General features: G+C 19.8%; 2 protein-coding genes across 2 annotated transcripts; both read left to right on the forward strand.

The window, feature by feature from the left end:
- Nucleotides 1–2,672: 2,672 nt before the first annotated feature.
- On the forward strand, nucleotides 2,673–5,368 carry LOC127287856 (myb-like protein X). Its single transcript, XM_051314978.1, has 5 exons — nucleotides 2,673–3,431; nucleotides 3,528–3,809; nucleotides 3,921–4,196; nucleotides 4,452–4,634; nucleotides 4,825–5,368. The coding sequence occupies exons 1-5, from the start codon at nucleotides 2,816–2,818 to the stop codon at nucleotides 5,073–5,075; spliced, it is 1,608 nt and encodes a 535-aa protein (XP_051170935.1). The 5' UTR covers nucleotides 2,673–2,815; the 3' UTR covers nucleotides 5,076–5,368.
- A 2,617-nt stretch (nucleotides 5,369–7,985) lies between these two features.
- LOC127287846 (uncharacterized) lies at nucleotides 7,986–9,308 on the forward strand. The gene is made up of 2 exons (XM_051314968.1): nucleotides 7,986–8,146; nucleotides 8,745–9,308. The coding sequence occupies exons 1-2, from the start codon at nucleotides 8,138–8,140 to the stop codon at nucleotides 9,096–9,098; spliced, it is 363 nt and encodes a 120-aa protein (XP_051170925.1). The 5' UTR covers nucleotides 7,986–8,137; the 3' UTR covers nucleotides 9,099–9,308.
- Nucleotides 9,309–10,170: the final 862 nt, after the last annotated feature.

Below are 10,170 nucleotides of genomic sequence, written 5' to 3' on the forward strand. Positions count from 1 at the left end.
CCTGAAAGCTTTTATATAGAGTCTGATGTCGCGCAGTCGTGGTTCATAAGGGGTGGAAAATCAGTGTCGCTACGTGATAAAAACACACCACTTATTTCAGTGAAAAAACACTTAAAAAGAGATTAAAAAAATATTCACCATATTATATATATATATATGTATATATATATATATATACAATGTTTATTCTTGTTAAACATATAATAATATAATCAGTTTCTTTATCAAATTTTTTTTTTTAAATATATACATAGTTAATTGAATGAAAATTTTGTTTTTTTAACATAATTTATTTTTAGAAATTTATTTTTAGTAATTTATTTTAACCAACTTTCTATTTTTTTTTTCCAAAAAATTTTTGCAACTTTTTTTTATTATTTGTTTATATTTCGTTTAAAAGTTTTTTTTAAGAATTGTAAAAAAAAATTATTTATTTCTAGCGTAATATATTTGCACAAATATATATTTATATTTGGTTTCGTGTATTTTATTTAATTATAAAAATAGAAACTGGAAATAATGAATTATACTTTGACATTATGAGACGTTTAAAATTACAATTTCTTTATGAAAAAGAATAACAATATATATATATATATATATAGATATATATATATATATATATATATATATATAATGAAAATATGGTATGAGAAGATTTTAATGAAAATCAATACTTTGTAGAACAATGATGAATAATATCCGTATAACTGAAATGTGGGCGTTCACTTTTTAGAATGAAGTAAACATAACTTGATTAAAAGAATGAAAAACGTCAAACAAAATTTTATTGACAAGTATGAGATAGAAATATTTTTTAATTATTCCCGTGTATAATTTAAAATTAATTAAACAAAAACATTAATTTTTTTTTTAAATTAATTATTAAATAATTAAAAAAAATATTAATTTTTTAAATTAATTTTTAATTAACCTGTGAGATTATTCAATAATTAAATAATCAAATTGTTTAGTAAATAATAATTAAATTAAATTATATAATTTTAATGTAATTGCAAATTTTTTAAATTAATTATTATTGAAATTTTCAGAAATATAATTTTTTTGAATTTTCACTATCAATGGATATTTATAAATATCTTCTATTTCATCTATTTTGACCTGGTAAATAAAAATAAGTTATTGTATATTGCATTGTTCTTTATGAAAAAAAAACTCAAGACCTTTTTTTTAAAAAAAAAGAAAACTCGACTTCTTGAGAGAGACCTTTCAAAGAGTAGGTGAAGGTAATCGAATTGTTAATATCCACAATCGACTATTTAAATAGAAAGCAGACACATAATTTTTTTTTTTTTTTTAAAGTTCATTATATTTCAAATTCTATATATTTCTATGTATGGAAATTGTTGACATTTTTGAAATAACATAAAAAAATTTTCAAAATATTAAAAAAAAAAATCAATTTAAAAATTGAATTATTGTTAAAGTAAATTTTAAAAAATCGAATTTTTGCTTGGAAAGCAAAATTTTAAACACTATCGATTTCATCGGAACAGTTTTTGTTATTCACAAAAAGTTTACAGTTTATAATCGACAATATATGCCAATTCTTAATCGTTGACGTCACTTTTCTATGAATATGTCTCAAATTATGTTTGAAGTATTGTTTTGTTTATTATTAAACTTAGATTTTTTTTTTTTCAAAAGCCCACGTTTCAAAGAAATACATTTTATACTAGGAAAAATGTCAACAGAATATATATTGAATGTTACATTCAATTTATTGTCTATATAACATCCAATGAATTTTACAAATATTGACTATATCATTTTCAATTCAATTATTTGAATTTACTTTAAAATTTGTAATAAAATTTATTTTTCATTTAAAATTTATGTTTATAAACAAAAAATTTACTTTTTATTTATTTTATGTAAAAGAATTTAAATTTAAAAAACAATTTGTTATTAAATCTTTAATTGTTATACATTAAATAAATTATATAAAAATATTGAGTAAGAATAATATTTTTTTTATATTAATAAATGTTTTCAAAATCGAAAGTTATCAAAGAATACTTATAAAAAAAAGTCATGAATTTCAAATTTAGTAGATTTCAAATACAGTTTAAAAGTCTTGTAAAAAAAAATTGTATTTGATATAAAATTCCCTGTTTTTTTTTTATATAAAAATAATTAAAATTAAAAATCAAAGCATTTTGAGAGAGTAGAAAGAATTCCTTATAAAAAAATAATATAGGGCTTTGGAAAAATTTTTATCAAAAAGAATAATTTTTTTTTTTTTGGGGGGGGGGAATTTTTATCAGAAATTTTCCCAACTTGAAAGAATAATAAAATGAATTAAAAAGAAATGTATCACATCATAGTCTACTGATACAACAAAATTTCATTCATAGTTAGATGACGTCAATAAAGAATGAAAAAAAAAAAAAAAATGACAAAAAAAATGCATGTTATAAAACAGGTGGAAAATTCCACCTGTTTGCTTCAATTTGCATTGATTTTGAAAAATGTGACGTTAGAGAATGATAAAAAAAAATAAAGAATTATAAATTCTTAAACTATTATATAAAATCCATATTATGTGACGTATAATAACGTCACTATTTCATAAGAGAAAAATTTTGAATAACACCCATAATATTTACAATTAATTTCTGTGGGCAAATAAAAGGAATTTTAATTTTCTGTTATTAGTCAGTAAAAGTAATTGAAATCAGAAAGTAATTGAGAAATTTAGTTAAAATAATTTGGAATATTTGCAAATTTTTACATTTTTTATTTATTTATTTATTTATATTAATTACTAAATTTATTTATTTAAAAAAAAAACATGAATTCTCAAAAAGAAGAATCAAGTGTTACGAGGAAAATGTTTAAAAAAAATGATTATCTACAATTTAAAATTGCCCTTGATATTGAAGAGTCTGATTTAGAAGATTTTTGCACAAATATAAAAAGTAAAAAAATCAAGTCACCTGATTCGTTCAATAAATCAATTTTTAAAAATATTGAAAATAAAAAAAAATATGACGAAACAAAAAAAACAGTAACTCGTCATTTATTGATGTCAAATGATGATATCGAAAAGGAAAATATTTATTCTCAAAAAAATGCTAATGATAAATCATTGGGCGCTGTAAAAAAGAAAGTAATTAAAAAACAGTCAACATCGAAAACAGAGAAGAGTGAAAAAACTTTAAAGAAACAAAAAGAAGATAATGATAAAAATCAAATTGATAAAGAGAAAAAAGAGAAAAAAGAGAAAAAAGAGAAAAAAGAGAAAAAGGAGAAAAAAGAAAAAAAAGAAAAAAAATTGAAAAAAGTTCATGATAAATTTAAAAAGGATTCAATTCAACAGCAGGAGTCAGTATTTGAAGAAAATAAAAATGATAATGAAGAAATAATCAATGAAAATTTCAATTACAATCATTCTAATTCACATTCAGGTATGTTAAATTAATTTAAAGAAAGTTATTATTAAAAAAATTTTAATTAATTATAATTCCTTAATTTTTTTTTTTTAATTTGTAAATTTATTTTAGAAATAGAAAAAATTGAAAAATCTGAAAACAATAAAGAGAGTTTACTAAAACAAAAAGAAATTAAAAAAGAGAATAAAATGATATCAGAATTAAAAAATCATGAATCTGATTCTTTAAAAATACAAAAACATTTTGAATATTTTGAAAAAACTCACGAATATTTAGAAGCAACTTTGGATACAATTGATGAGTTATCATTTGAAGATAATGAAAATGATAATGAGAAAACAATTATTAATGAGTCATTAAATGGCAATTATAATAATTCTTATTCACATTTTGGTACGTTAAAATAAAATTTTAAATAAATATTAAATTTCCTTAAAAACATTTTTTTTTATTAATTAATTAATTTCTTTTTTTTTTTTTTTAATTTGAATATAATTATTTTAGAGCAAGAAAAAATTGAAAAATCTCCCGATAATAATGAAGAAGTGATTTTACTGAATCAAAAAGAAATTAAAAAAGAGAAGAAAATTATATCAAAAATAAAAAATTATGAATCAGATTTGTTAAATATACAAAAAAATTTTGAATATTCTGAAAAAATTCATGAACATTTGGAAACAACTGTCGAGGCATCTTCATCTAAAGATAAAATAAATGATAATATTGCGGAAATTACAGAATCATTATCAAATATGACTATTTCTCCTAAATCCCATTCAGGTTTGTTATAGACAAGTAAAATGTGATTTGAATTTTAAAATTTTCATCAAATTCAAAATCAAATTAAATTAATGTCAAAAAATTGATAAAATTTAATTTTTAAATATGAAAGATTTTTTTTAACTTTTTAATAACATTTTTTTAATTAATTTTCATTTGCAATAACAATTATTATATTAAAAAATTATTTTCTATATAAAATTTTTTTTTTTTTTTATTAAAATCAAAATATTTATGATTTTTTTTCCCCCTCAGAGAAAAATGAAGTAAAAAGGACTCAAAAAACAAAACATGATATAAATTCGAAAATTTTACGTAAACAAAGAGAAGCACGTTATGAGAAAAAAATGATGAAAGCAGTGATGAAAGTTAATAAATATTTATTTAAACAATTAAAAACACTCGATTTGAGCTCTAATCCAGAATTAAAACAATATCGTGAGTTTTATTTTTGTATTAATATTATTATTATTATTATTATTATTATTATTATTATTATTATTATTATTATTATTATTATTATTATTATTGTTATATTATTATTATTATTATTATTATTATTATTATTATTATTATTATTATTATTATTGTTATTGTTATATTATTATTATTATTAATTTAAAATCAGTTAAGATGGATGAACAACAAGAATCAAATTCTGATGATAATGATGAAACTTCAACAAATTCATCAGATGTATGTCAATGCACTGAATGTGATTGTTTATCGGAGTGCTCATGTTCATGTTGTAATGATGATTCTGAATCATCTGATGACAGTGAATATAGTGGCAGTTGTTCTTGTTCAAATTGTAACGAGTCAATTTCATCATCTGCTTCCAGTTGCTATCCTAATGATGATTCTTCTAATTCTGAGTAGAAAGAAAAAAATTTGACGAAAGTTAATTTTTTTTTTTTATTTATTTTGAATTTTTAATCATTGAGCTAAGGAATGTTATTTAACTTTTATTTATTTGTAATTTCGATTTTAATTAATGATTTTTAAAAAAATAATTGTGGTCAATTTTTAAATATATATATATATATTTTTTTTTATTATAAAAGGGTAAAATAATTTCACTCTGTATACAATAAGATAGTAAAAAGTATTAAAAGAATATAAACAAATTTATTTTGTATAATATTAAACAATAAATTTTATATTGAACATAATTAGATTTTATTTTTTTTTCACTTTTATAATTTTTTTTTTATCTTTGAAAAAAAAGAATATTTATTTAATTCTTTTTTTGTCACATTGAATATAAAGATATTTATTTTTCAAGTACATAGAAAGTTATATATATATTCTATATAACGGCACTTCTAAAAATATAAGGGAAATTTAAAAATCTTAACTATCGATTCAAGAATGATAAATGCCCTATTATTTTTTAATGTATATAAAACTACGTTTAGCATTATCTTACAGGTACTCGATAATTTCTATGAATAGAAGCATTTTACATCATCGCGTCACTTAATGATACGTCAAGGTAAATAAATAAAAAAGTAAGTACAAAATCGCAACCTCGCCATTGTTATTTCTTGTTGTACATATATCGATAAAATCTCGGGTCACAGTTCTATAATAAAAAAAGACAATCAAATATTCTAAAGACAAAGTCATTCAAGTTTATTGAGTGTCAATTTTTTCTCCGTCTTTTCATTCAAAAAAAAAAAAAATATATATATATATATATATTTAGTGTTTATTAATTTAAAAAAAAAATTTCTCAGTAATTAGTTTATAGAAATTAAATTCTCAAAATTTTTGCAATAATAAATATTTGAATCTAATTCTTTTTTTTCATAGTAAAAAAAAAAAAATTGTGAAATTCTAAGTACATTTTGTTATAAATATCTGAAATGTATATATAACGTTAAATAATGAAATTTGCGCGTATACACACTTTGTAAACGTAAATGCATTAAATCACCATAAGTAACGTACGTCATCAAAGAGAGTTTCAAAAGACCTGCTAAAAAATCTCATGTAAATATATATATATATATATATATATATATGCGTCTCGGCTTAAATATCGATTTATTCTTGTCGATTTTATTTGGCTTGCAAAATAATAATATTTACCATACACGTCATGAACGACGACGAAGACGACTATACACTACAAAGTGAATCGAAAATTGATTCTCGAAAACGTCACAAAAAAATTTTATTCTTCCAATTTCACTGGTTTTGAGAATTTTTTTTTTTTTTTTGATATTAATTCTCATGATTTATGAAATTTTATGTTTTCCAGTGATAATGGATCATTTATTCAAGTACAGAATTTTTTTTTTTACTTTCTTTTTAATATTATTTGTTTAAGGTAGAAAATTTTTTTGGGTAGAAAAAAAGTTAGATTTCATTAAAAAAAAAAATTTAGTAAATTTTTGCAAATTTTAAGTAGAAAAAGAAAAGATTTTGTCAGACGAAATTAGTTTTAAGTTGATAATTTTGTTCTATTAGTAGAAATTAAGTTTTTCATTAGAAAAATTGGCTAGACAAAATTAGTTTTAAGTAGAATAATGTTTTGCTTTAGTAGAAATTAAATTTTTAAGTAGAAAACATTTATTATGTTCAGACGAAATTAGTTTTTAAGTAGAATCAATTGTATTACTAGAAATTAAATTTTTATGTAGAAAAAGTAGATTTTGTCAGAAAAAATTAATTTTTAAGTAGAATCTATTGTATTACTAGAAATTTAATTTTTAAGTAGAAAACATTTATTATGTTCAGACGAAATTAGTTTTTAAGTAGAATCTATTGTATTAGTAGAAATTAAATTTTTAAGTAGAAAAAGTAGATTTTGTCAGACAAAATTAATTTTTAAATTGAATCTATTGTATTACTAGAAATTAAATTTTTAAGTAGAAAACATTTATTATGTTCAGACGAAATTAGTTTTTAAGTAGAATCAATTGTATTACTAGAAATTAAATTTTTATGTAGAAAAAGTAGATTTTGTCAGAAAAAATTAATTTTTAAGTAGAATCTATTGTATTACTAGAAATTTAATTTTTAAGTAGAAAAAGTAGATTTTGTCAGAAAAAATTAATTTTCCGTAGAATAATTTGAAGTTTAATTTTATAAGTAGAAAAAGGAAATTTTGGTCGGCCAAAATTATTTATCCATTCTTAAATTTTTTTTTTTAGCAAATTTTTCTGTTTGTATATATAATTTTTAATTATAATCAGTTAAATTACAATTAAGTTTTTCTGCAAATTAATTTTTACATTTTGTCGAAAAAATTTTTTAAAAAAATTATTTATCGAATATATATGTTAATATATTAAAAAAAAAATTTTAAGAGGTTTAATTTTGCATGAGTTTAATATATATATATATTTTTTTTTTTGTAAAAATTTTGCAAATAAGGTATCGGAACAAAATCATTTGAACGGGAATCGACAATCTTTGAGAATCGACCTTGAGGAAATAGCAAGTTCAAGGAACTTGTGAGTTCTTAACACCCACGCAATATCATTCAGTTTGCCTCTTCATGGGAAAATGAGTGTCAATTATACGCACACTCACACATTTTCACATTTGAGATTCATATACACAAAAGATAATGACATTAACTTTTATACCAAATCCTCTTGAATAAGATTTTATTTTTAGAAAAAAAAGGATAATGCAATAAAATTTGTCTTTTAATGAAAAAAAAAAAATTTTTTCCTCTTTTTCAAAATTATTTTTTAATAAATGATTTTTTATTAAGTTTGCTAAAAAAAATTGACATAAATAATTTATTTTTTGTTTTAAATTATTGAATCTTTTTATATATACATATATATTGCCTGAAGCGAATTCATGAATAAGTTTTAAGGTAAATGATCCTTGTTGATGAGAGCGAGAGAGACCGGTATTGGTATATAGATATAAAATCGAGAAGATTCCGAGGATAGTTACAAGAGAATCTTCAAAGGAACATGATCGAGGTGAGAGCTAGAGTTATAAATTTTCTCCTCTGTTTTTTTTTTTAATTAATTAATATATATTTTTAAATTAAATTTTTTTTTTATTGTTAATTAATCAAAAATTAATTTAATGGTAAATAAATCAAAGTGAAAATGATAAGCAGAAAATATCCAGTGAATATTGATATTTATTAGAAACAATGTTATTGTTATTTCCTATAGTTTTGTTCAACTTTGATATCAGTGAATAAAGCACGTTTTGTTATTATTTTAATTCAATGAAGTGTAGTTGAATAGTTTATGTTACTATATATCAAATGTCAAGCTTATTATATTTATTAAATATTAAACTTAAAATTTTTTTTTTTTTAATTAAAACAAAAATTTTCAGTTAAACAAAAAATAAAAAAAAATTGTAAATAATTAATCATTCTATTTAATAATTAACATAAAAAAAAATTAGTATTCAAAAAATTGAAGATAAATTGAAAAAAAAATTAAATTATTATTAATTTAATATCATTTTAAACCATTTCTGAATTTTATTTGAAAATAAAATATTAATTCTCATATATTATGATTTTTCTGTACAATTTTTTTTTTTTGAAAATGATTTTAGATTCTGCTGCTATTGAATATTATTGGAGCGTTTTGCTCTCCGATTGAACTTTATGCGGATCAAAAGTTTCTCGATGAGGAAAATGAAGCCGAAGTAATTATTGCCGTGGAACCACTTCGAGGAGTGGAAAATCTACATGAAAAATCAATTCCAATATTTCGTTTAAAATATCCATCATACGTGCCAACAAATAATTTACATGAAAAATCACAATTACCATTAAATCATATGGGTACAAAAAATCTTCATGCAAAACAAATTTTGCCAATTACAACAAATTCAAAAACATTTTCTAATAATGATAACGATTATCTATTTTCCACATATCCTAAAAATCAATATGAACATGTTTAAAAAATTATAAATTTCATATTTATTTTTTTAAATATACAAATGTGAGTTAAATATTTTTTCCCATATTTTTTTAAATAAAATTAATATTTTTATAATATAATATATATATATATATATATAATTATTATATTAACTATTTAATACTATTAATGTTAATTTATTGTTTATTTGTACAATAATTTGAAAAATTATAATAAAAAAGAAATTTTATACCGTTGATTATAATAAAAATGTGAAATCAATAAAAAAAAATTTGTTTCTCTTTCTTATTTTTATTTCATATGGTAAATAATTGAGGAAAAATTAAAATTGATTTCAGTCGGTATTATGTGAATTATTTTTCTATGGATATACCATTAAAAAATTTATATAGTTATTAATGTTTTGTAAGTTGAGAAATTTTTCATAGATGTCGCCACTGCCAAGGATTATGAGAGAATTCAAACCAAAAGCTGCTAGGATAACTTAGAATTATCGATTGAGAATAATTTACATTTCTTTATGCACAGATAGCGCCACTGTTAAATATCTAGTGTTATATTTTGAAAATATTTTTTGAAATTTTTTGTTAGACAATGTTTTTTTTTAGTTTTTTTTTTTCAGACATTTTTTAGACTATTTTTAGATTTTTTTTTGACTATTTGAAGATATTTTTAGATTATTTTTAAATTTTTTTTAGACCTTTTTTAGATTTTTTTTTATACTGATATAGTAAAACAATTTTTTGTCAAATTAGTATCAGTGGTGAATGACAGTTTTAGTTAGACAAAACGTTTTATATTCTTATAACTTTTTCGTATAAGTAGTAGAAGCAAGTTTTAGTCAGACAATGTATTGAAAAATCATGTAATTTTTTGGCTTAGTAGTAAATGCAAGTTTTAGTCAAAAAATGTATTTTAAAATTTGTGTAATTTTTGCCTCAGTAGTAAATGTGAGTTTTAGTCAGACACTGTGTTTTAAATTCTGTTATTATTATAATTATTATTATTATTATTATTATTATTATTATTATTATTATTATTATTATTATTATTATTATTATTATTATTATTATTATTATTATTATTATTAT

The sequence above is a fragment of the Leptopilina boulardi genome, unplaced genomic scaffold (assembly GCF_019393585.1).
Source record: "Leptopilina boulardi isolate dan_hultmark-lab unplaced genomic scaffold, ZJU_Lbou_2.1 LbouV2_376, whole genome shotgun sequence".
NCBI classification, from domain to species: domain Eukaryota; kingdom Metazoa; phylum Arthropoda; class Insecta; order Hymenoptera; family Figitidae; genus Leptopilina; species Leptopilina boulardi.

Bases quoted from the DNA above. Each gene is read 5' to 3' on its own strand.
- LOC127287856 (XM_051314978.1), top strand. From the start codon at position 2,816: ATGAATTCTCAAAAAGAAGAATCAAGTGTTACGAGGAAAATGTTTAAA. The intron at 3,432-3,527 runs GTATGTTAAATT...AATTTATTTTAG, and splicing joins TCATTCTAATTCACATTCAG to AAATAGAAAAAATTGAAAAA. The intron at 3,810-3,920 runs GTACGTTAAAAT...TAATTATTTTAG, and splicing joins TAATTCTTATTCACATTTTG to AGCAAGAAAAAATTGAAAAA.